At 46.6% G+C, this 20,784-nt stretch overlaps 1 protein-coding gene across 1 annotated transcript in view; it reads right to left on the reverse strand.

Annotated features, from left to right (window-relative positions):
• The window catches only part of ACMSD (aminocarboxymuconate semialdehyde decarboxylase), a 729,028-nt gene that overhangs the window by 41,327 nt on the left and 666,917 nt on the right, over positions 1-20,784 (reverse strand). Inside the window, exon 9 of the mRNA XM_086957308.1 lies at positions 14,834-14,932. Coding sequence (XP_086813434.1) covers positions 14,834-14,932 — 99 coding nt within the window. The remainder of the gene's footprint in view (positions 1-14,833; positions 14,933-20,784) is intronic.

The following is a 20,784-nucleotide window of genomic DNA, read 5'->3' on the forward strand; positions in this document are numbered from 1 at the left end:
TTGGGTGGGAGTGAATGTTTTGTTCATCCTCTAAACAAATTCTGGGCAGCTCCCATCCTCCCTTCACTGGGTTTGGAGCCAGACTGACTAGAAAGACAAAAGGGAGGCAAGACTAGTTGTGAGCTTCATCTGCCAATGAAAGGGAAGGCATCCTTTGAAGCTTAGAAAGAGGCTGGGCACAGCCACCAGGCCATTCTGTCATGGAAGAAAACTCCCCCCCCACACCCAGAGCCCTTTGCGTACTATCTGAGTGCAATACACATCTCACCACAGGGGACCCATCAGTACACAGATGACACTTGGACACTGGCAAAAAGGCCTTTTGATTTTTGGCAGGAAAAACACAACTTTCTAAAAGTGTCTTTTGCAAAACAGCAATATAAAATCAGATCTTACTGTTTATTTGTATTTTAACTTACTTTTAAAATTAATCTATGAAATATTTCCTAGCTAGTCCCAAAATGAATTAACATTATTGAGTGCAATAATTTAAACCAGTGCTTTCAAGGGGAGAGCTAGCTCTGCCACTGAGAAAAACGAGTTTGGAGATGTTTCCACTGCCCTTAATGCTGACAGGTGAAAATCGCAGTTTAAAACTGCACAACCTACTGCTCCAGCAGGCCTGGAGATATGTTTTACAGTACTACTTTAGTGGGTGGCCCAGTGAGTGCTGCAGCCCATTTGCAATATCTAATTTATAGGCAGTAGGTACATGTAGTACCATATACTTGGGATTTTCAAGTATATTAAATGTGCCTGTAAGCGGTATACCAATTTTAACATGTTTGAATCTGAGCGCACAAGCACTTTACTTCTGGATAGGAGTAAAGTGGCCAGAGTCCTATGGACAACAAAAAATAATTTCACCAAAAAAAGATAAAATCTGGGGGAACACCATGCAAAAAGTGGTCATTTCCAACAATCATCAGAATGCAGCTCCTAAGCCTCTCTTCAGAGCGTTACCATTGTCATGGCTTCACGGATTATGCAGCATAGAGGACCGCATCATGTGACAAGATACCAATTTTGTTTTGAAAAAATACAAAGTATGTGGCATATATTTTGACAGTCTTTTTTCAACTATTTCAGACAGAGGCAACATTTTTGGTTAAGTTTGCAGATGTTGCAGCAAAATATGGCAAATGCAGTAAAACCATAATTATGTGATAAATGCTTCAACCACTATATTAACTAAATTCACTAATCCTCACCTTTGTCCTTGTTTAACAATTTATTCAGTGCTTACTTTGAGCTCATGGTTACTGGTGGGGTCCAATGGCACTCATTTCTGGGGGCCCGCACATATTTTTCTTCACCCAACATTGACCAAGTGCAATGGAGAGAAAAACACACAAAGGGGAAAGAAGGAGAAAGAGAAAGATGGAAAACCCCTCACAAAGTGCAAAAGCAGGAACCTGCAAGAGAGATGGACAGGGGATGGGTATGTCTGTTAGTTGATTTAAAAGGCATGAGGGGGATTCAAGACTATCTTTCAGCACATTGACATTTACTAGCATCAGCCATGGGCTTCGGAGAGGAGCTTTTGTGTACGACCTCTGATTTGCATCAGGGCTGACTCCCAGCACAGGAAACAGCGCTCCTCCGGCCCCATGGACCATTTGCACTTGGGCAAGTGAGAAATTAGCAATGCAGGGAGATGTGCACCCCTAGAAGGCTGGCCACACCTTTAAGGTGAGCAGCCTGGTCTGTACACCACAATTTGATTTCTGACATTTTTAGGAATGACAGAATAGAGGTTTCTGGGTAGAAAATATGAACTCCACCGCTGGATGTGGTCATCTCACGGGTGGGCTAGCTGCAGGGGCTAGTTGCGCACTGGATACTAGCTCCCACACCCTTAACTCCCCTAAATCTAGGATTTGTGTCCCTGATACCAGAACCTCATATCTGAACAACTTGTATCAAGGAAGGACCAAGAGGAGAACTGTGACGCCAACAACAGGACTTTGCCTACAGCCCAGAGCAAAAGAGGGATACTTTGTTCCTGAGACAAAAGACTTGGAACTGACTGAACCACCCACGTCCTTGGCTAAAACTCAGCACTCCATAAGAGAGGGACTCTTGTGGAAGCCAGACGCACTCTCAATCTCCCCATGACAAGTGGCACTAGTCCCCTGCAAACTGCAGGTAAAAGCACTTGCCAGATCCAAAGAATCAGTGGCCATCAGGCGCTCTGTGGAGTCACCCAAATCCAGGTGGTCCAGTGTATTGTGGGAGTTGTAGTCCCAACTGTGTCAAAGTTTCAGGCCACTATCTTACTCTCCTGGATTCAGTGAAGGTCCAGTACCTTTTAACTGTACTTACTGCTGCCAAGGTTTGTTGGTCACCAATCTGGTAACTCACCCCAACACACCACACCGGTAGGCAGACGCTGAGGTGTGCAGCTTACAACTGCGCAAGCCTGGCTCCGTGGGGTTGAGCCACTTGGACCCGACAGTGCATCTGACATGCCTGTATCTCTGGCGGATCGATAAAGCTGCCTTCCCATGGGCTCAGCTGTGGAAACCCACTTGTTGCCAAAAATGTGGTATTTACCGCAGACTCTGCTCTGGGGAAAGGTTAGGAACAAAGATAATGCTAGAATTGACGCCTTCAGGGTTAGAGCACTACCCACCTTTATCCATCCAGTTTAAAAGAGAAGTATAAAATATGTTAAGGAGCTTGGGGCATGATGTACTAAGCATTTTAACTGTCACAGACACCCCAATTCGAAGTTTGTGACCTTAAAAATATTTTTTCCTATGTATGTCTTATGGTGTTTTACATTGTGTTTCCTCTGTTAAGTACGGCACAGAGTTATTATAGATGTAACGCAGAATTCTTCTCTTAAAAGAATGTCAAACGTGTTAAGAGATTTAGGGCCATATGTATCAACATTCCGTTTTGCGATTTCTAAATAGCGATTTTTAAGGAATTGCTATTTAGAAATCGCAAAATGGTATGTATGTAGAAATTTGCTTTTTTTTAGCGATTCCTTAAAATTCCTTAATTGCGATTAGCAAATTGCTAATCACAATTAAGGAATAATTTCCCATTAATTTCTATGGGCCAGGAGGCCCATAGGAATGAAGGGGAAATTTGCGATTCGCAATTTGCTAACCGCAAATTGAGAATATTTTCAAGGGTGCAGGGGTGTCCAAAGGCGCCCTGTTGCACCCCTGAAATCTGCAATGGTGCACTTGTGGCGCACATACATGCCCTAAGGGCATGTATGTACGTCACATGGCATTTTGAAAAATGAAAAAATAAGCATTTTGAAAGGAATTCGCAACTTACCACCAACTAGTAGTTGGTGGTAATTTGTGATTTCTTAAGGCCAATTTGCTAACTTTTTTGGCTTCTTACATTGCATTTAAGGAATCGCTAAATTTGCGATTCCTTAAATGCAATCGCAAAATAAGGAATCGCACATTTTGCGATTCCTTATTTTTAAAGCACATTTCCTTCATACATACCATTTGTCCAAATTGCATTCGCAAATGCCGAAATTTTGCGAATTTCGTCGTTTGCAAAGTCAATTTGGCTTGATACAAATGGCCCTTACTTTCCAAGCACGACTCATAAAACGATCCTTGCAGACCTTTATGTTATTAAATTATACTCTGAGATTCTTTTTTTTTTGTTCAAATCTGTTTTTATTGTGAACACAGCGTTAAGCCTACAACCTCATGCCGAGGCCGGCCGCGTATATGATAACTCTTGTGTTTCTGCGCCAACTGGGACGGGGAAGAAGCTTTAACACAGCGCCTTGCCTACAACCCTCTAGGGAGGGCCGGCCGCGTGGCTTAGGAGTGAGGTTCGCAGGTGCTTGTCGCATGCAAGTGCATTTCTGCTTCGTAAGGGAGGCATATGGCTGGTAACTGGCTTAATTGTCACAAAAAAAGAAAGCCCAACAGGGCGTAACTGTCTCATAGAGAGACGAAGGCCAGATTGGCAAGTAGGAAAGAAGGAAGTATGTGAGGTCAGACAGCCTGAGAGTAGGCAGAGAAAAGGAGAGAGGGCGGTGGTTATGTGCGGCGTCTCAGGGAGTAGGGTATGGGGGGACATGTGTAGCAGCAGCAGCGCCTGTAATGGGGATGGTAGTCAAGGGCATAGCCTGGCTGAGTCCGCAGGGGTGATGGCGTCTTCAAAGAGGTGTAGAGCGCGGAGTCTAGGGGGCATATGTCGCGAATAGCTTATAGAGCAGAGATATCGCACTAGGGGCTCCCAGACCGCTTTGAAGCGTGTGTCCCTCGCCTGTAGCCTTGCCGTGAGAATTTCCATTGCCAGGACCTGCCAGAGACGCACAAACCAGGAAGCAATTGGTGGCGCCTCAGCCCGCTTCCAGTATAGGGCGATGAGTTGTTTAGCTGTGCCCAGCATTTGGAGCGTAAGGACCCAGTCGCTGCGAGTGAGTGCCCTAAGTGCAGTAGGCCGAATGCCAAGCAAAATCGTGCTCACTTCTTCAGGCAGGAGGAAACCCAGCACCCCTTTGATGTGGCTGAGTACCTCCTTCAAAAAGCAGCTAGGGTCGGGCACGTCCACCATATATGCACAAAGTCACCAGTCACAGAGCCACACCTCCAGCAGATTGGCGAGGCGTTGGGGAACATCTTGCTAAGTCGCAGCGGGGTATAGTACCATTGGGTGAGTAACTTGTAGGCGTTTTCCCTCTGTGGGATACTGCGGTAGATTTTGGGGATATCACGCCACAGTCTGTGCCATTGGGAGGGTTAGATGTCTGTGCCTGCCGCTAATTGCCATTGTCTCTGATAGGGGTGCGCAGGTGTCGAGGTAGGGTGCTGCAGTATGTGGTATATTTGTGAGATTAGCCTCTTCAGCCCCCCAAGGAACGTGCTAGCTTCTCGAAGGGCGTGTAGGCCCTAGTGGCCGCTTGGTACATGTCTTCACCCATAGTCCAGTGACGTAGCTGGGCATACTGTAGGCCAGCCGTCGGTGGTATCCTGAATTCCTCCCTGCAGTCCTCCCAAGTTTTAGGCGAGTTCCCAAGGAAAACGTCCCCAATAACTCTGCAGTCCCCGTGCGTCCATTTTTCAAACGCCCGAGTCCGGTAGGCCGGGGGGAATTCTGGGTTTCCCGCTATCGGGGTGTGTGGGGATGGGAACGTAGTGAGACCTTTAGACACAGCTACCCTGTCCCAAATATCCAGGACCGTTTTTGTGGGGACTGCCATGTACGCACTTCTGGAGCGTGCCGTCCGCGGAAGCCAAGGCAAGTCCCATATGGTGCGTCCTGTGACCGCTCGATCCATGTGGAACCAGTGTTTGTCGCTTTCACGTGCGCCCCATTCCACCACGAAACGGAGGTGTGCTGCCCAATAGTAGTGTACCAAGTTGGGGTATGCCAGGCCGCCTCGATCTCTTGGTTCCATAAGAACCTTCTGCGAGAACCGGGGGCGCTTTCCACCCCAGATGAAGGACGTGATCTCAAGCTGAAGGCTCCGAATGCAGTGAAGCGGGATCGGGGTGGGCAAACATTGGAAGACATAAAGAATTCTGGGGAGGATCGACATTTTAACCGCGTTAAGGCGCCCCAGCCATGAGATCATCAGAGGCTTCCACTTCCGAAGGTCTTCCAGCACCGTTTTGCGGCACTCCGTCCAATTTACAGAGGACCAGGAGTCTAAATGGGGTGTCAAGTCAAGGCCCAAGTACTTGATGTGGTTCTCCGCCCACTGGTAGGGCACAGCCTTCTTCAGGGATGGGATCTCCTCTTCAGGTATAGTGAGGTTGAGCGCCCAAGATTTAGTATGATTTATTTTAAGGCCTGACGCCTGTTCATATAGGCAGAGCACCTCATGGACCGCTGGGAGGGATTTGCGAGGGTACGTGAGAGTGAGGATCAGGTCGTCTGCGAATAGCGCCACCTTGTTGTCTCTCCCCCCATGGGGTATTCTGTGTATTCTGGAATCGCGTCTTATCATTGCCGCCAGCGGTTCCACCGCAAGGGCGAACAAGAGCGGCGAGAGTGGGCACTCGTGCCTCTGTGTATTGTGAGCGGCGGCGTTAGTTGACTGTTGACCCTGATTCTGGCTTGTGGCCCTAGGTATGGGGCCATGATTCTCGCGATCATTTTGGGGCCTAGACCGATCTTCTGGAGAACCTCTTTCAGGAAGGCCCAGTCCACTCGGTCAAAGGCCTTCTCCGCGTCGAGCGAGAGAAGACAAGCCGGGATGTCCCAGTGCTGCACTTTCCCTACCAAATGCGCCAGCCTGCGCACATTATCAGCCCCCTGCCGGTCCCGGATGAACCCCACCTGGTCCGGGTTCACCAGCCCTGGCATGTATGGGTCGAGTCGTTTAGCCAGTATCTTGGTATATATCTTTAGGTCGGTGTTTAGGAGGGCGATAGGGCGGTAGGAGGCACATAGTGTAGGGTCCTTTCCTGGCTTTGGTATCAAAGCGATCGCCGCCATACCCATATCGGGGGACGGGCCAGAGGTGTCTGAAAAAGAGTGGAACACCTCAGCAGGTAGGGGCGAAGTTGAGTCTGAAAGGTTCGGTAAAAGGTCAGCGGCAAGCCATCCGGTCCCGGGGTTTTCCCGGTGGGAAGATCTTTAATAGCCGCAGAGACCTCTTCGTCCAATATGGGCTCTTCCAGCTCATCTGCGCAAACCGACGGTAACAGAGTCCCTTCGTAGTCAGCGAGGACGGCTGCCCGTGCCTCCACTGATGTAGTTTCCCCCGCATATAGGGAGGTATAGTAGGCAACAAAGGCATCCTGTTTGGCTCTTTCAGTGACGGCGCTAGAGCCATCCTGACATTGTACATTAGCGATATGGGCTCTAGCTGCTCGAGCCCTCAGTCTTCCTGCCAGCAGACGCCCCACCTTGTCCCCTCCCTCGTAGTATTTTTGTTTAAGTGCTAGTAGAGAGTGTTCCGCCTTGTTGGTGCGCAGGATTCGGAGTTGTCCCCTAAGGTTAGCAAGCGTTCTCCTGGACGCCAGAGAGGGTCGGTCCCTGTCCTGCGCCTCCGCCTGTTTGATCTCGCCCGCTAGGTCAGTCTCTAATTTATAGGCCGCCCGTCTCCTCGCTATTGCCAGGGAGGTAATGTGGCCCCGTATGGTGGCCTTAAAGGCAGCCCATACTACCGGGAAGGGCGTTTCCGAGTTGTCATTAATGGCAAAGTACGAGTCTATGGCCTCCCGGATGCTGTTAACATCCTCCGGGTCCCGGAGGACGCTCGGAGGGAGGGTCCATCGCCGCTCCCGAGGGGTGTGAGCTAGTGGGTCCTGTATCAGTAGTTCCACATGCGCATGGTCCGATAGCGAGATGTTTGAGATGGCAACCTTCAGCGTGTCTCGGGTCAGGTCGAGAGAGGTGAAGAAGTGGTCGATACGCGAGTAGGTTCTGTGAGAGTGCGAATAAAAAGTATAGTCTCGGACTCCTGGATTATGGTAGCGCCACGCATCGACAAGCCATTGATCCGTAATCTGCGCCCTAAGCGCAGAGGACATCGCCCCCGCGCCGCTAAACGCAGTCCCCCCCCCGGTCTAATTCTGGGTCCCATACTAGATTGAAGTCCCCTCCCAATATTGTATGCGGTTCGCCGGTCTTAAACTGTTCTCGCAGGAGCGACTGGAGATATTTATCTTGCGACTGGTTGGGTGCATATACTTTACCCAGGGTGAACTGTACCCCTCCCAACTGAACCGCAGCCCGAAGGAAGCGCCCATCACCACTCTTGTAGGGTTTTGCAGGTCCCCGACTAAAGCCAGCTCTACACAAGATTGCCACCCCTGCCGTTTTAGTGTCGGCCGATGCCCAGAATTGTGGGGGGTATCTAGGATGCGGCTAGTGTCCCCCCGCAGAAGGTGTGTCTCCTGAAAAAAGATGATGTCAGGGGAATGATGGAGAAGATAGCGCCATATCTGATTCCGCTTGTTGGGGGAGTTAAGCCCCTTGACATTGAGCGACAGGATCTTTAGGGGTGTAAGAATATTCACCGCCATGACACTAAGGGGCTTGAAGCCGCCTCATCGCCCAGTACCCTCCACCCGCGGCGCGTAGGGCAGTGTCCTCCCCCTTCCACCTCTGTTGCGCCGATACCTGCGATGGCCACCAGACCACCACACTACACAAAGGGAATAGGGGCCAGGAACAGGGAAAGGTCAGATGAGAAGTAGGAAGAGCAGGAAAAGTAGGAAAGTAGAGAACACTTAGAAGGCATACAACCGCAACAGGCCAACAGGGCCATAGTATAATGTCCCAGGTTCCCGGCATCCTCTACCCGAGGGTTTGGATAGTTTCAGGAATGTCACTTCCTATGGGGCAACTGAGATTCTTTTTTAAATTCTGCGCTGCAAACATCCTGTTCTCTACCTTATATTTTCTAGTCTGGCACTTAACTGTCCTCTGCCCCTTTCTCTTTTTCAGAGCAGCGTGAGTGTGTCCAGGCGATGCGGTGACGCCAGCCTCTGCCCTACAGGATTCTTCCAGATAAGTCTCTGGTCTATCACAGGGATGCAAAGTTTTCACTCGGGTTATGTATGATATTTCCACGTTTGCATTACTCATGTCTGTGACATTTTCAAGTCCTCTGAGTGACATCTCAAGTGACAATTCATTGCAATTTTATTTATTGAGCAGAAGCAAATAATCAGTAATAGCAGTACAAAGCATAGCCCTTAGTCATGTATTCTAGAAGACCCAAGCATTGACATTGCTTGAAGCAGAACCAGCAATCTTGCCTGCAGCAGTGAAAAAGCACCTGTGAGCGTGACATGAAACTAGGTGACCACTGTTGGACAGGGAACAGAAACCAGACCTGGCAAGTCTGCTCAACCAGCCCCAGGGGAATGGGAGTGCCACCATCAAGCACCGCTGCCGCTTTGTTACAAGGGGCTGATATTGGAACACTGCTGCAAAACCAGCCCCCATTACCAAAAGCGGCACTCATGTGTCAAAAAAGGGCCCCACTCTTCCGGCACAGGGGGGAAAATAAAGTCCCGCCCTGTAGGTGACTGCTCTAGAGCACTCAAGTTTGCCAGTTCCATGTATGAGGGTCTCAAACACACCAGGAGATTTCTTTGCAGTGGTGTACCTAGAGTTCTAAATTCATAATGAAATAAAAAACACTACAGGTAGAGAATGCAAAGAAGAGCCTGAACCGATTGTGCTACTCACACTTGGACATGGGAAGCGTGGGTGTTGTTGTATGGCGCGTCCGGCAGTATCCGAAAACACTTCAGTATTTCTCGGAATCAGGACTCCTGTGCCAGCATGTTAGACTAGCATTGAGCACTGCTGAGGCAACAACCTCTCCTCGAGCCTGCTTCAAAATGCCTCTCCTCCAGGTGCCCGCAGAACCTCATTCCACTGTAAACAACATGTGTCAAGGCTCTCAAGAGGAGGCCGCTGCAGGTTGCACCCCTCACTGCTCCTGCCAGAGCTGCCAATGACAGTACTAACACACTACTAAGCATCATCCTACTACAAGTGCGACAATTTAGACTATTTCAAGACCCCAAAGACATAACAATGTCTTGGGCAGCTGGTACTGGTCATTTTAATGAATATTAAATTAATAAATAACTGTTGTTGTGATCATCTCTAAACAGTGCCACCTTGCGACAGCCTGTCATAAGTGCCTGTGTTGACAATGAGGTGCTGAGCACCAGAACCAGCGTCTCAAATTGACGACAGCCTCTGAGAAGCTGTGGCACCCATTACCTCCAGGCTTCTGTAGCAGTGACCACTTCACGCCAGGTTCACTGTAAAATAACATAAAATAATGGAAGGAATTACTCAATTAATCTCAGCCACTAGCCATTGCTCTGCTGCATTAAGGGGCGTTTTTCTGTCCACCGTACCATTATAGACAGAGACGTATCCTATGCAAATCAGTCCTGGTCCTGCTCCAATAGCAACATCCCTGTCTGAACTGCAAGGCCAGGTCCCCTCCAGATGACAACACACGATACCCTAGAACGGTTTTGACCTATTAAGGTCTGAACAGTAGGCGTAGCTTGAGTCCTATGGCAGCGTGAGCACTGGACCAAATTCTTGTATTTCTAGCACTAAATCAACGATTGTACACTTGCTGTTTGGCTTCCTTAACACCACCCCCACTGATTAGCTGGCTATGCCCATTCCTGGAGGACCTCACAGTTCATATAGCATGGGTGAATATATAAGTATTGTCCATTCCTGTGGGTTTCTCTATGCATGGTCATATGCAAAATTCTTAGAGTAGAAGTATAGCTGGCAGTATAATTTCCATTCCTGTGGGCTGCTCCTTACCACTCCTGGGTACATGCTTCAGGAGGCATAGCATGGCTCAAAGCATAGTGTCTATATTCATGGTTTGCACCTTGCCACACATGGGTGGACGCGTTAGAGCCCAACAAATAGCTCATTAAATATGCCCATTCCCATGGGTTTCTTGTCTATCTCTACTTGGTGCACTCTTCAGAGCATATACTATGGCATGTTACCTAATGTCTATTTCATGTCACACCTGGTAAATCCTATAGAGCATCTACTGTGGATAACTGTATAATGGCAATTCTGGGTAGTCCCTCATGATTGTATGTGAAAATTGTACATGCATTTAGAATGCATGCCTTTTTAATGCCGTCGTTAGTGCGAACGCATTGTAACGGCGCATTTCTTTTGCACGCAAGTCGTTACAAGGACTTGCCCAAGGAGAGCGCTGGACTTTGGATTGGTATAATTTACTAATCCAACTCCAGTCTGCGCACCATTGCGGCCCCCTAAAGCAAGTTGTTGTAATGACTTGCGTGCTAAATGAATGCATGCAATTGACCCGCTTGTTTAATTGCCGGCACTGTAAGGGCACAGCGTGATTCCGACGTTGTGCTAAAAGCTGTTTCCCCCTCAGACATATACAAGATCTATTGTATAATAGTTGCTCCTCTCTCACTACTAAGTGTAACCTTCACAATACATACTGTGGTTGGTTTTATAATGCCCATTTTATGGATTACTTTCTCCCCCACCTAGGCCAACTAAGGCATGCCAAATTGCTGGTCTCATAGCATATACTATGTCTGTTTGTATATTGCTGGTTCCTCTGTGTTACACACCTGCTGCTCCTGTTTGGAACCAAGAGCCCATACTGTACAAGATGCTAGATTGAATCTGTTAAGGGTAGCATCCTTAATTTCCCAATACTTTCCTAGGCCAAGATTCAATGTACTTTAAACTGTATTTATGGACCATAGATTACTGGGTCTGGTGGCTTAGTGGACTACTGTGTTTCCTGTAGGGGCCTGTGTTTGCCTCATGGTCTTAGGTTCAAATCCCAGTGGGTTCCCCCAGCCTTTCATCCTTCTTAGGTTGATTAAACGAGTACCATTAAAGTGGGTAACAATAAACATCTCTTATTCAGCGCTAAGATACCCTTTTGGATGAACATGTGCTTTATAAATACATGTCTCATGGCAGAAATCTGCATGTGCGACCGTGCCTGTCTTCACACAATGCTCCAACACCTGTCAGCAGATGCAACAACACACTTCTTCGAGCAGTCTATGCCATATATACACAACAACAGACCACTGTCCACATAAGTGGAACTGGTCTCACATACTTCTATCTTCCTTTCATATGCCATATTATAACGCTGAAGTGCCCTCTATCCCACTACTTTTTGCTGTTCAATTTCATGCTTAGGCGTGGCAACAAAACATAATAAGAACACAACTCTGGCGCTCACAAGCTAAATCAAACCATTACCCAACTAGACCATATGTGATACACACACACTTTCTTGCTTAGCATTGTCAGGGAGTTGTAAACTACCCATAGTTTATGTGCTTCAGCACCTCGTCAGGCGTATATAGTCATGATACATGATAGCTTTGTATGCAAATCTTGTTTCAACAAATGATAGGAGCAATAACCCCCAAACACAAGCGTCTTCTAATCTAGAGCTGCAATTTTATGACTGTGCAAAATTATGCTTAATTTTTGTCTGTATTATATGTTGGAGAAGGCTTCTGAAATGGACTGCTTGACTGCAACATTTTACACAATATGTAGCAAGCAAAGGTCAGGATTACTGTTAGATCAATTGATGAATTACTTACTTAAAAAAGAAATGTTTTGTGTACCTCTGAACAAAAACTTGACTACTTTTATTAAATACTAGCAGCCCGCCCCGGCGTTGCCCAGGGGCAGAAGGGGGCTGGGGGCTGTATTTTCAGCATTTGCTTAGTCCCGGCCGGGCCCCCCGCCCGCCACCCGCCTCCCGCCTCTGCCTTACCTCAGCTGGACTTAGCCCCCACTCCCGGCCCCCGCCCGCACCGACATTGCCCGGACCGGCTCCCGCCTCCCGCCTCGCCTTACCTGAGGCGCCGCGCCACTCCTTGCCGCACGTCACTCCACGCCACACGTCGCCTCTCGTCACCGCTCCTCCCTGACGGTCGTCATCACGCAGGTGTAGGTCGCGGTTAGCGCTACGTCACGGCCGGTGCTTGTTTTAGGGGACTACTTTGTTTATAAACCTTAATTATTTAATTTACGTTTTAAAATTTTTTTATGCAGCCTATGTCCATCTACACACCCTGAGGATTACAACAATGTATTGGGTGTGTGGATTGTCGCTGTGGTTCCCGAGTTTACCTTGCCAAAAGGTGTCTGTTCTCTCTTTATAATAGTAGTATAGATATGCTATTTGGCTCATGTGCTAAAAGGTCACAAATTAATACACACTGCTGTGTAAACAGTGGACTCTACTTTTGTATTGACGTACCTTGATTTCTAGATGGACTTCGATAAATCTACAGCAAAAACCATGTCACACCATAAAAGTGTCTGTTGCATTAAAATAGTAATCTAGTCTAAATATGTGCTGAAAAGACATCAAAGTCAAACAACACATTTCCCACTGGAATCTTCCCTTATTTACAAAGTATACATCTATTTAGTTTAAGTGGACTACTGGTTAATGCAAGCATAACAGATTTGAAAAGAAATAGGACGAAGACCATGACCAATGGTTATTGAGCTCAAGTCAACATAAAATGGCACAAAACACTGAATAATCACAGGTGGGAAAGGTGATAGATTGAGGCCCACAGGTATGATCTTCAATGCTATATTAAGTTAAGGCTCTCATCAAAAAAACACTTCATTGTTGCACTTTCCACAAAGTAAAGTGGATTGTAATTGATCAGTAAGTAACTGTGCTCTGCTTGCCCAAACTACCATTAATTCTTAGATAATGTACTTATCATTTCTGCTTCATCACTTCAGAGATGTTTGTAGCATTAACATTCATCTCGAATTGTTTCTTGTTACTGTTGACAAATAGCACGTTATCGTGTTTAGGATTCAACAAATTCTCTTCTATATAGTAATCAGATTCTTGCAAACAGATTGACAGGGACATCTGTCATTTCATTCCGATCTACTTTCTTCGCTCTTTGGGGATCAAACAAGAATCCTCTAATATCCTTCAAAAGCATTGTATTTGTACTTTTTGCAATAGTTGTCACAGTAGACATATTTTAAAAAAAATCATCAGATTCCAGACAATTGCCTGGTTCTTGAGGAGAAAAATATACTGTGAGCTGCGCCTTATATGAGCTTATGCAACCGGACCCTTTTATTTTATTCTGTTCTGTTATGTAAGTTCTGTGGGTCAAACAATGATCCCTTAAGATATTTGCACAGCACACCACTTGCACTTTTCACTATATTTTTCATAGTTGATCTTGTGTTTTCAACATCCGTCTTCAAGACTCTGCTGATTCACCTTTTAATCAACCTCATGAAGTAATTCCATATCAGCATGCTTAAAAGTTTTTATTATGTGCACTGGGCTAAGCTGAGCTTTCTAAAGAAATGTGTATAGCCTTCTGCCATATCCCCTATAACTGCCCTTTTTACATTATTATTTTGTTTTTAATAGTACTTTTAACCAAGTTATGAAGTTAGCAGGTAGGTTTATTTTTAATCATGCATATGTAGTCATCGCTAAGGTTGCATGCACACATTTTATGGTTCTATTAATTTTTGTAAGATTTTAATGAATCAAACAATAAATATTTACTTGCTTGTATCATTTTCATATCTGTGCCAAATGTACCTGAGAAAGAGACATGAAGCTGTGCTATCAGTATTTTTTCACAGTGTACATTGGCAATTTTACCTATGTAACCTATGTATTAATGATCTTACAAACACAGCGGTCCAGAGGTTAACACAAAATGATCGATGCATCTCCTGAAAAGTTGGTAGACCCTAAATTGACACATGTAAATCTACTGAATTTTCAAAAGGCCTTCAGGATTGCAATTCAATATATGTAAGTCAAAGGTTGAATTGTGTGAGAGGACAACATTTGTATGATGTTGTTTCTCATCAAAAGGTGACTGGATATCAAAGCTGCCTTCTGGGTTCCTTGTACAATCCTATCTTCTCTTGAATGAGGTAATTTTTCCTCAAGATGGAACTACTAACACCAATACTTTCTGACTGGATCTTGTCATCTATCATTCTTAAGAGTAAGGCTGGAGGACTCCTTATCGTGATGATCATCATATCAGCAAATTGTTTTTTTGCCATGAAGATTGTCTTCATGTATTTTCTATGGAATTTCTATAAGGATTCCAGATCTGTTTTTAAACAATACTTGCTCCAGTTTTGCACCTCTTTGTGGCAAGCAAACTTCGCTTGACTATAGATGAAAAGCTAGCAAGAAATTAAAAAATGCCTGTTTCACTGAAGCTTGTTACTCTAGATTCTTTCCATTTTCGAAATGTCTAAACAATCCTTGTAATGTTCTGCTGCAGAACGACAATAAGACAAATCCATATCTTTTTTTGAGTTGTGAAAGCATACATACCTTCAGTCTTTTGTCAAATTCGTCCATTGAATCAATCAATTTTCCGGGTTCTTGCTCTCCCAGTGGGAAAGGGTAATCTGTGCCTAAAATTACATTATCCTAGAAATAAAAATAATTATGGGTAAGCTATGTTTTGAAATACAATTTATTTAGACATGGCCTACATTCATATGATACATTTTAGCAAAGTGTATAATTAAAATAAACTATTTTGATTAGTGTTAGATAACCGCACATCAAGGCACCCAAAAAGGTCAACGGCATGGAAGAAGTCAGATGCAGGAAATATAGAAGATAATGTATGCAATTGTATCCATCATTTGTTTCTACAAACTGTATAAATGCCATTTTATCAATGAGTAATTTACTTTTAAGCTTTACTTGTTTCAAATCTCTATGTAGATCTATGAAGTATTTATTATTATTTATTTGAAAAAGGGGACAGCATTTTTTACATTTTGATGTAAACATCTTCCACAGAGTAAACATTTACCCGAGGAGTGAAAGGGCATTCTACTGTCGAAATAAATGAAGAGTATAAAAAATAAGTTTCTGTCAGGGCTATAATAAGATTCAGAGAGAGGAATAAAATGAGCAAAACGAGGGAGAATGAAATCTCATTTTTGGTAGGGTGTTTCCCGCTCGTCGGATCCCACTTGTCTCTGTGCTTATCTCTTTCATTCCATCTAGGCTTGTCTTGGTATTTCTATCCTGTCTCTTGCAGGATCTGCATCCTTATGTCTATTGTCTTCAACCCCATCTGTACTTCGCTTTCAGTCTATCTGTGTTTGACTTTTAGTTTACCGCTCGTCGGATCCCTCTTGTCTCTGTGCCTATCTCTTTCATTCCATCTAGGCTTGTCTTGGTATTTCTATCCTGTCTCTTTCATGATCTGCATCCTTCTGTCTATTGTCTTCAACCCCATCTGTACTTCGCTTTCAGTCTCTCTGTGTTTGACTTTTAGTTCTATCTTACACCTCTCTTTTAGTGACTCTGAATTTGTATTTGTAGCCTAGAATGGAGGAACCACACACTACTGACGTTCAAACCCTTCTACAGTACACACTAAAGTACGGTTCAAAAACCACTTTACTGCCATGCTTACATAGCACTGCAAACCAAGTCTACCATCTTGAAACATCTGCAATCTAACAAGACCAGAAATAAAATACCTACACAACTGCAGACTGTCCACGCTTGCAGTTCATCCGCACACACCGCTCACCAGTCTTGTATTAGAGCCATAGACTAGGCGCTCCATACCCTAACTTGAGAAAAAACACCTGCTGGCACAACAGGTCACAATTCTATAAGTTGGGGTGACTGTACTCAACTCACTCAATTTTTACTATTTTCTTGTTTTCTCTCTTTTTCCGGCAAAGGATCTGGTTTTTGTGCACTAGGATCAGAACTGACCTCTAATGTGTTGTATGTGTGAGTCATGTAGGTGCATGCTAGAGCATTGTAAATTTGTATATATATATATCCAACAGAAAGAGTTTATCCCCTTAAGGAAGTCACACACAGGAGGTAAGTATCACCGCATTTATTAGGGAAAGCTGCAGCATGGAACAATGAACAATTCACCTTGCATCTTGCGCCCAACGCATTTCGTGCAGACAAGCACTTAATCATGGGCAAACACAGTCTTTAGGCACTCACACCACTTTTCAAGCACCTGGTAATGTTCAACGAGGCCACCTCAGTGGGCATGTACAGGCACTCTGTCTGCTGGCCCCTGTAGTGTATGGCTGTGTTTCTCTAGTGAGCTGTGAGCTGTGGTGCGCTGCCCCATCACTGCACTGACCAGTAACATCCCAAGTATATATATATATATATATATATTACCTACTGGCGATAGCCAGTAGGTATATATAGTTAGGATTTTTTCCCTATGGGATTTTTGAAAATTCTATGTCTAATAACTTTGGCGTTTGTGGACGGAATCGGCTGAAATTTTCAGGAAAATGGCACATTTTGTTTCTGAGCAGCCCTTGAAAATTTGGGGGGGTTTCGTCAAGGGGGGGCCGAGAAAAAAGGGGGGTCCCAAAACGCGTTTTCCCCATGTTAATTTCCATAGGGCGGTTGGCCTCACTTTTAGCTCGAACGGCTGAATAGATTTGCACGAAACTTGGCAAAATTGTAGGGACTGTTAGCCCGATGTGCCTTTGCTAGGTCTCAATATATGTGCTCCAGTGGATTTTGAGAAATTAACGTTCAAAACAAGATATATATCTGTAACAGCGCTCCGGGCTGCGCTCCTGTCCGCTTACTTTTCGCGAAACGGAACTTTGCGATGCGAAGCTGATTGGCTCTCCGGTGTCTGTCAACATTCTAAACAGTCCGGAACGGCCGCCATCTTATCTCTCGGTAGGATCGAGAGAGAAGAAGAGGTGAAAAAAGAAGGGGGAATTTAATGAAAGGGGGCAAGGTAGACCCCTCTTGACCCCCTAGGAATGATGTCGGGGTTATTAAAGGGTCCCGTGGGGAAAATAAAAAAAAAATGATTTTTCACGGTAGAAGCGCTTCTCGGGCCGCGAACTGGGCCGCAAACTGGTAGCGAAACGGGAATTCGCCATTTTGTGTTTCGTTTTAATTAAATTACTAGGTATAAGGGGGTGCGGGAGACGTATCCTGATCCCTTATGTTTTCTGAGGGTGGCTGAGGAGGCTCATATATGTTGATACATGTCTTCCAGCGGCAGTGCGTGTTTTTTTTTTTTTTTGCTGCGTGACGTCTGTTAACGTTCGATTCGATGGAAATCAGGAAGTGTTGACCGCCAATTTGTCACTGCGATAAAATATTTTGTTATAAATGAATCCTTATTGATAAACATTGTCTGCGCCATCTTGCCTTTTTTCCAATGCCACAATTTTGTCGTGCACGGCAGCCATTTTAGATGCCTTGACCAGACCCACTCTGCACGCCGCCGATCCTCAGCACGGCTCCCCACCCTCGCAAGCATCTCCCCCACGCACTGGTCACCCCCGCTCTCTCTCTCATGCATGGGCCATAAACTTCCCCCCATCTGCGCTGCTCTTCCCTGAGAATCACACCCTGTGCCCGTCCGACACCTCCCTTTCACCCTATTCACTACCGCACCCTCTGACACTCCTCTTCCTCTGTGTCCGATTGTCCAGGCCGGTCCCAGGCTATCACCTAGCCCTGCGGATGTAGTTTATGGCCCCAGCTGCAGAGAATCCAGACATGCCAACCCTCCCGATTCAGGCGTGAGACTACCGATTTCAGTGCTAGTCTCCCGCCTCCCGATTCCTGCAAGCAAAAACCCGATTCCTCGGGGGTTTCAGCTGACAGGGCTTGGTATTGTGTTACGTGCTAATTCTTCCAGGAAACGTCAGAGGGCCGATGCAGGGGCTCTAGAAGGGGTGATAAACCATTTAAGCCTCATTAACAAGCGCATGGTCTTTTAAAGATATGTGAAGTACTCGGGCGGCGGTGTGTGTGTGCCCTCTTTCAGGAGCGGGCGGGGGGGGGGGCACTGCCAGCAACTTGCCAGGCCAGGCAGTGTTCAACACTTGCATCACCCTTTCTCTGCCTGCTATTGCGCTCCATGCTTCGGAAAGGTAAGAAAAAGAACGTGCATTTGAGTTTGAAATGTCCGATCCTGTAGCAGCACACTTCCAAAGCCCACACATGACAATAACCCGATTCAAGGCCCCATTCACCCGATTTTTTAAAAATATATAGTACTCCAACAAAGTAGGATTATAAAACTTTATTAACTTTATAAATATATCGAACGCAACAAAAACTGTAAATACATTTAAACATTTTTTGGCAAAAAGAAGCAACAATGGTCAGTAGCTGTCTTTTGTGCGAATAGTCCCAAGGCAGCACAACGTGCTGAGTTCTGGACGGCACCCAGGTGATGTTACCTGGGTGGCGCACTGGTTTTTGGTTTCCTACAATGCAGCTCAGAAAAACAGCGTGGGGCATCCCGGGTGGTGCGGGGGGAGGCCTCGTCAGTAGCGGTCTGTTGTGCGAATAGTCCCAAGGCAACAGAACGCGCTGAGATGTGGATGGCACCCAGGTGATGTCCAGTAACTTGCCGCACTTGTTTTGGTATCCTACAATGCTGCTCCGAAAAACGGCGTGGGGCGCCCCGGGGGGGGCGTGGGGGAGGCGGCGTGAACGGGCGTCCCCAGGTAGAGGCTCGTCTGCTGTACTGGGGTGCCCCTTTACCGTTTCAGTTGCCATTCTGCCCGCTTTTGCTACACTGTTCCTCTTCCGCCATTCAGCTGTTTATCGCCCGCTCTTGCGGCTACAGCGTCTCGCTCACCATGTAGTTGAGTTGCGCCCACTCTTGCGGTGCAGCGATAGGCGGCTGCCATTGGATTCTTAAAATGGCGGACGGCTCTTCGGATTTGGGCCTGGTCCACTAAAATGGCCCTGGGACACCTTGGAACTCGGACGCTTGCCTGCTAGGGCTTGGGCTCCATCCTCGAAAGCGTCCCCTCAGCCGTGAAGATTCTACAAAAGTCTTGGGGGCCCTCGACTCTTGCAGGCTTCCGGTTGGGAGCGGCTGCCATGGTTGCTCGCGGAATGACCACGACGGAGCCACGAGATGGTGGTGCTCTCATGCTGACGCCAGCTTCAGTCTGAAACATCCAAAAACAAGGTGGGGCTTTCATCGTTTGGGAAAAAAAAATGTTCTAAACCAATGAAAAGTGTTATTTTTAGGTCATATGACCAAGCCTTCCATCATTAGGAAACCAAAAGTAAAATGAACCAATGAAAAGTTTTATAAACAAGTCACATGACCTGTTATGCGGCATAGGGCTACAAAAAGTGTAGAAAATCCGTTGGCACGTGAGGCGGCGTCAGTAGCGGACCGATGTGCGAATAGGCCGAAGGCAGCACAACGCGCCGAGATCCGGATGGCACCGAGTTGTTGTCCAGCAAGTTGCTGCACTGGTGTGGCTATCCTACAATGCTGCGCCGAAAGTCGGCGTGGGGCACCCCGTTGGCCTGTAAGGTCGCATCAGTCAGTGGGGGCTGTGCGTCTCCCCCAAGATGGAGGCTCCTCGGCTGCAGTGCGGCGCCCCTTATCTTTTCACTCGCCGTCCAACTGAGTTGCGTCCGCACTTGCGGCTACAGTAGGCCGAAGGCATCACAGCGTGCCGAGATCTGGATGGCACCGAGGTGGTGTCCAGCAAGTTGCCGCCCTGGTGTGGCCATCCTACAATGCTGCGCCGAAAGACGGCGTGTCCAGCTGAGTTCCGGTCACTCTTGCGGTACTGTGACTCGAACGCGCCGAGATCCGGATGGCACCGAGGTTGTGTCCAGCAAGTTGCCGCACTGGTGTGGCCATCCTACAATGCTGCGCCGAAAGTCGGCGTGGGGTGCCCCGTTGGCTTATGAGGTGATGTCAGTAGTGGACCGATGTGTGAATAGGTCGGAACCAGCACAAGGCGCCAAGATCCGGATGGCAAGTCCTGGATGTTGAGTGCCATCGTTGAGAGTTCTGAGCAGTGTTTGTAACACTGTCTGAAGCTTATTTGCACCTGCTGCAGCTTCACTATTGTCCTGGTGTGGCCAAAGATCGCCCATGACATAGGCGGCCGGCTCCCGGGGTCCGGCGGAACTTTTTCCCTTTTCCATTCTGCATCTTGTCCCACAATCCGTTTGACCTGAAGACACGACCAGGTCCCTGAATGTGTGCAGGGGGACGTTATTGATTGAATCAAAATGGCGGCTTCACACAAAGCTGACTCAAGCGTTGCTGTTGATGCTATACAGACAAAAATTGGTTTTCAGTTTGTACATTCTTCAGGATTTTTTTTTCCATCCAAGGCTGATTGAGAGTTTGTAGAACAATGGCTTCAGATTTTCAACATACTACTCTTCAACATTCTTCCTAAATGTAACAATGTGAGACTCACTAGGAGAACGGCTGTTTATCTTTCCTTTCAAAATGCTGCCAACAATAT

The sequence above is a fragment of the Lissotriton vulgaris genome, chromosome 2_1, assembly GCF_964263255.1.
Source record: "Lissotriton vulgaris chromosome 2_1, aLisVul1.2, whole genome shotgun sequence".
Taxonomy (NCBI): Eukaryota; Metazoa; Chordata; class Amphibia; order Caudata; family Salamandridae; genus Lissotriton; species Lissotriton vulgaris.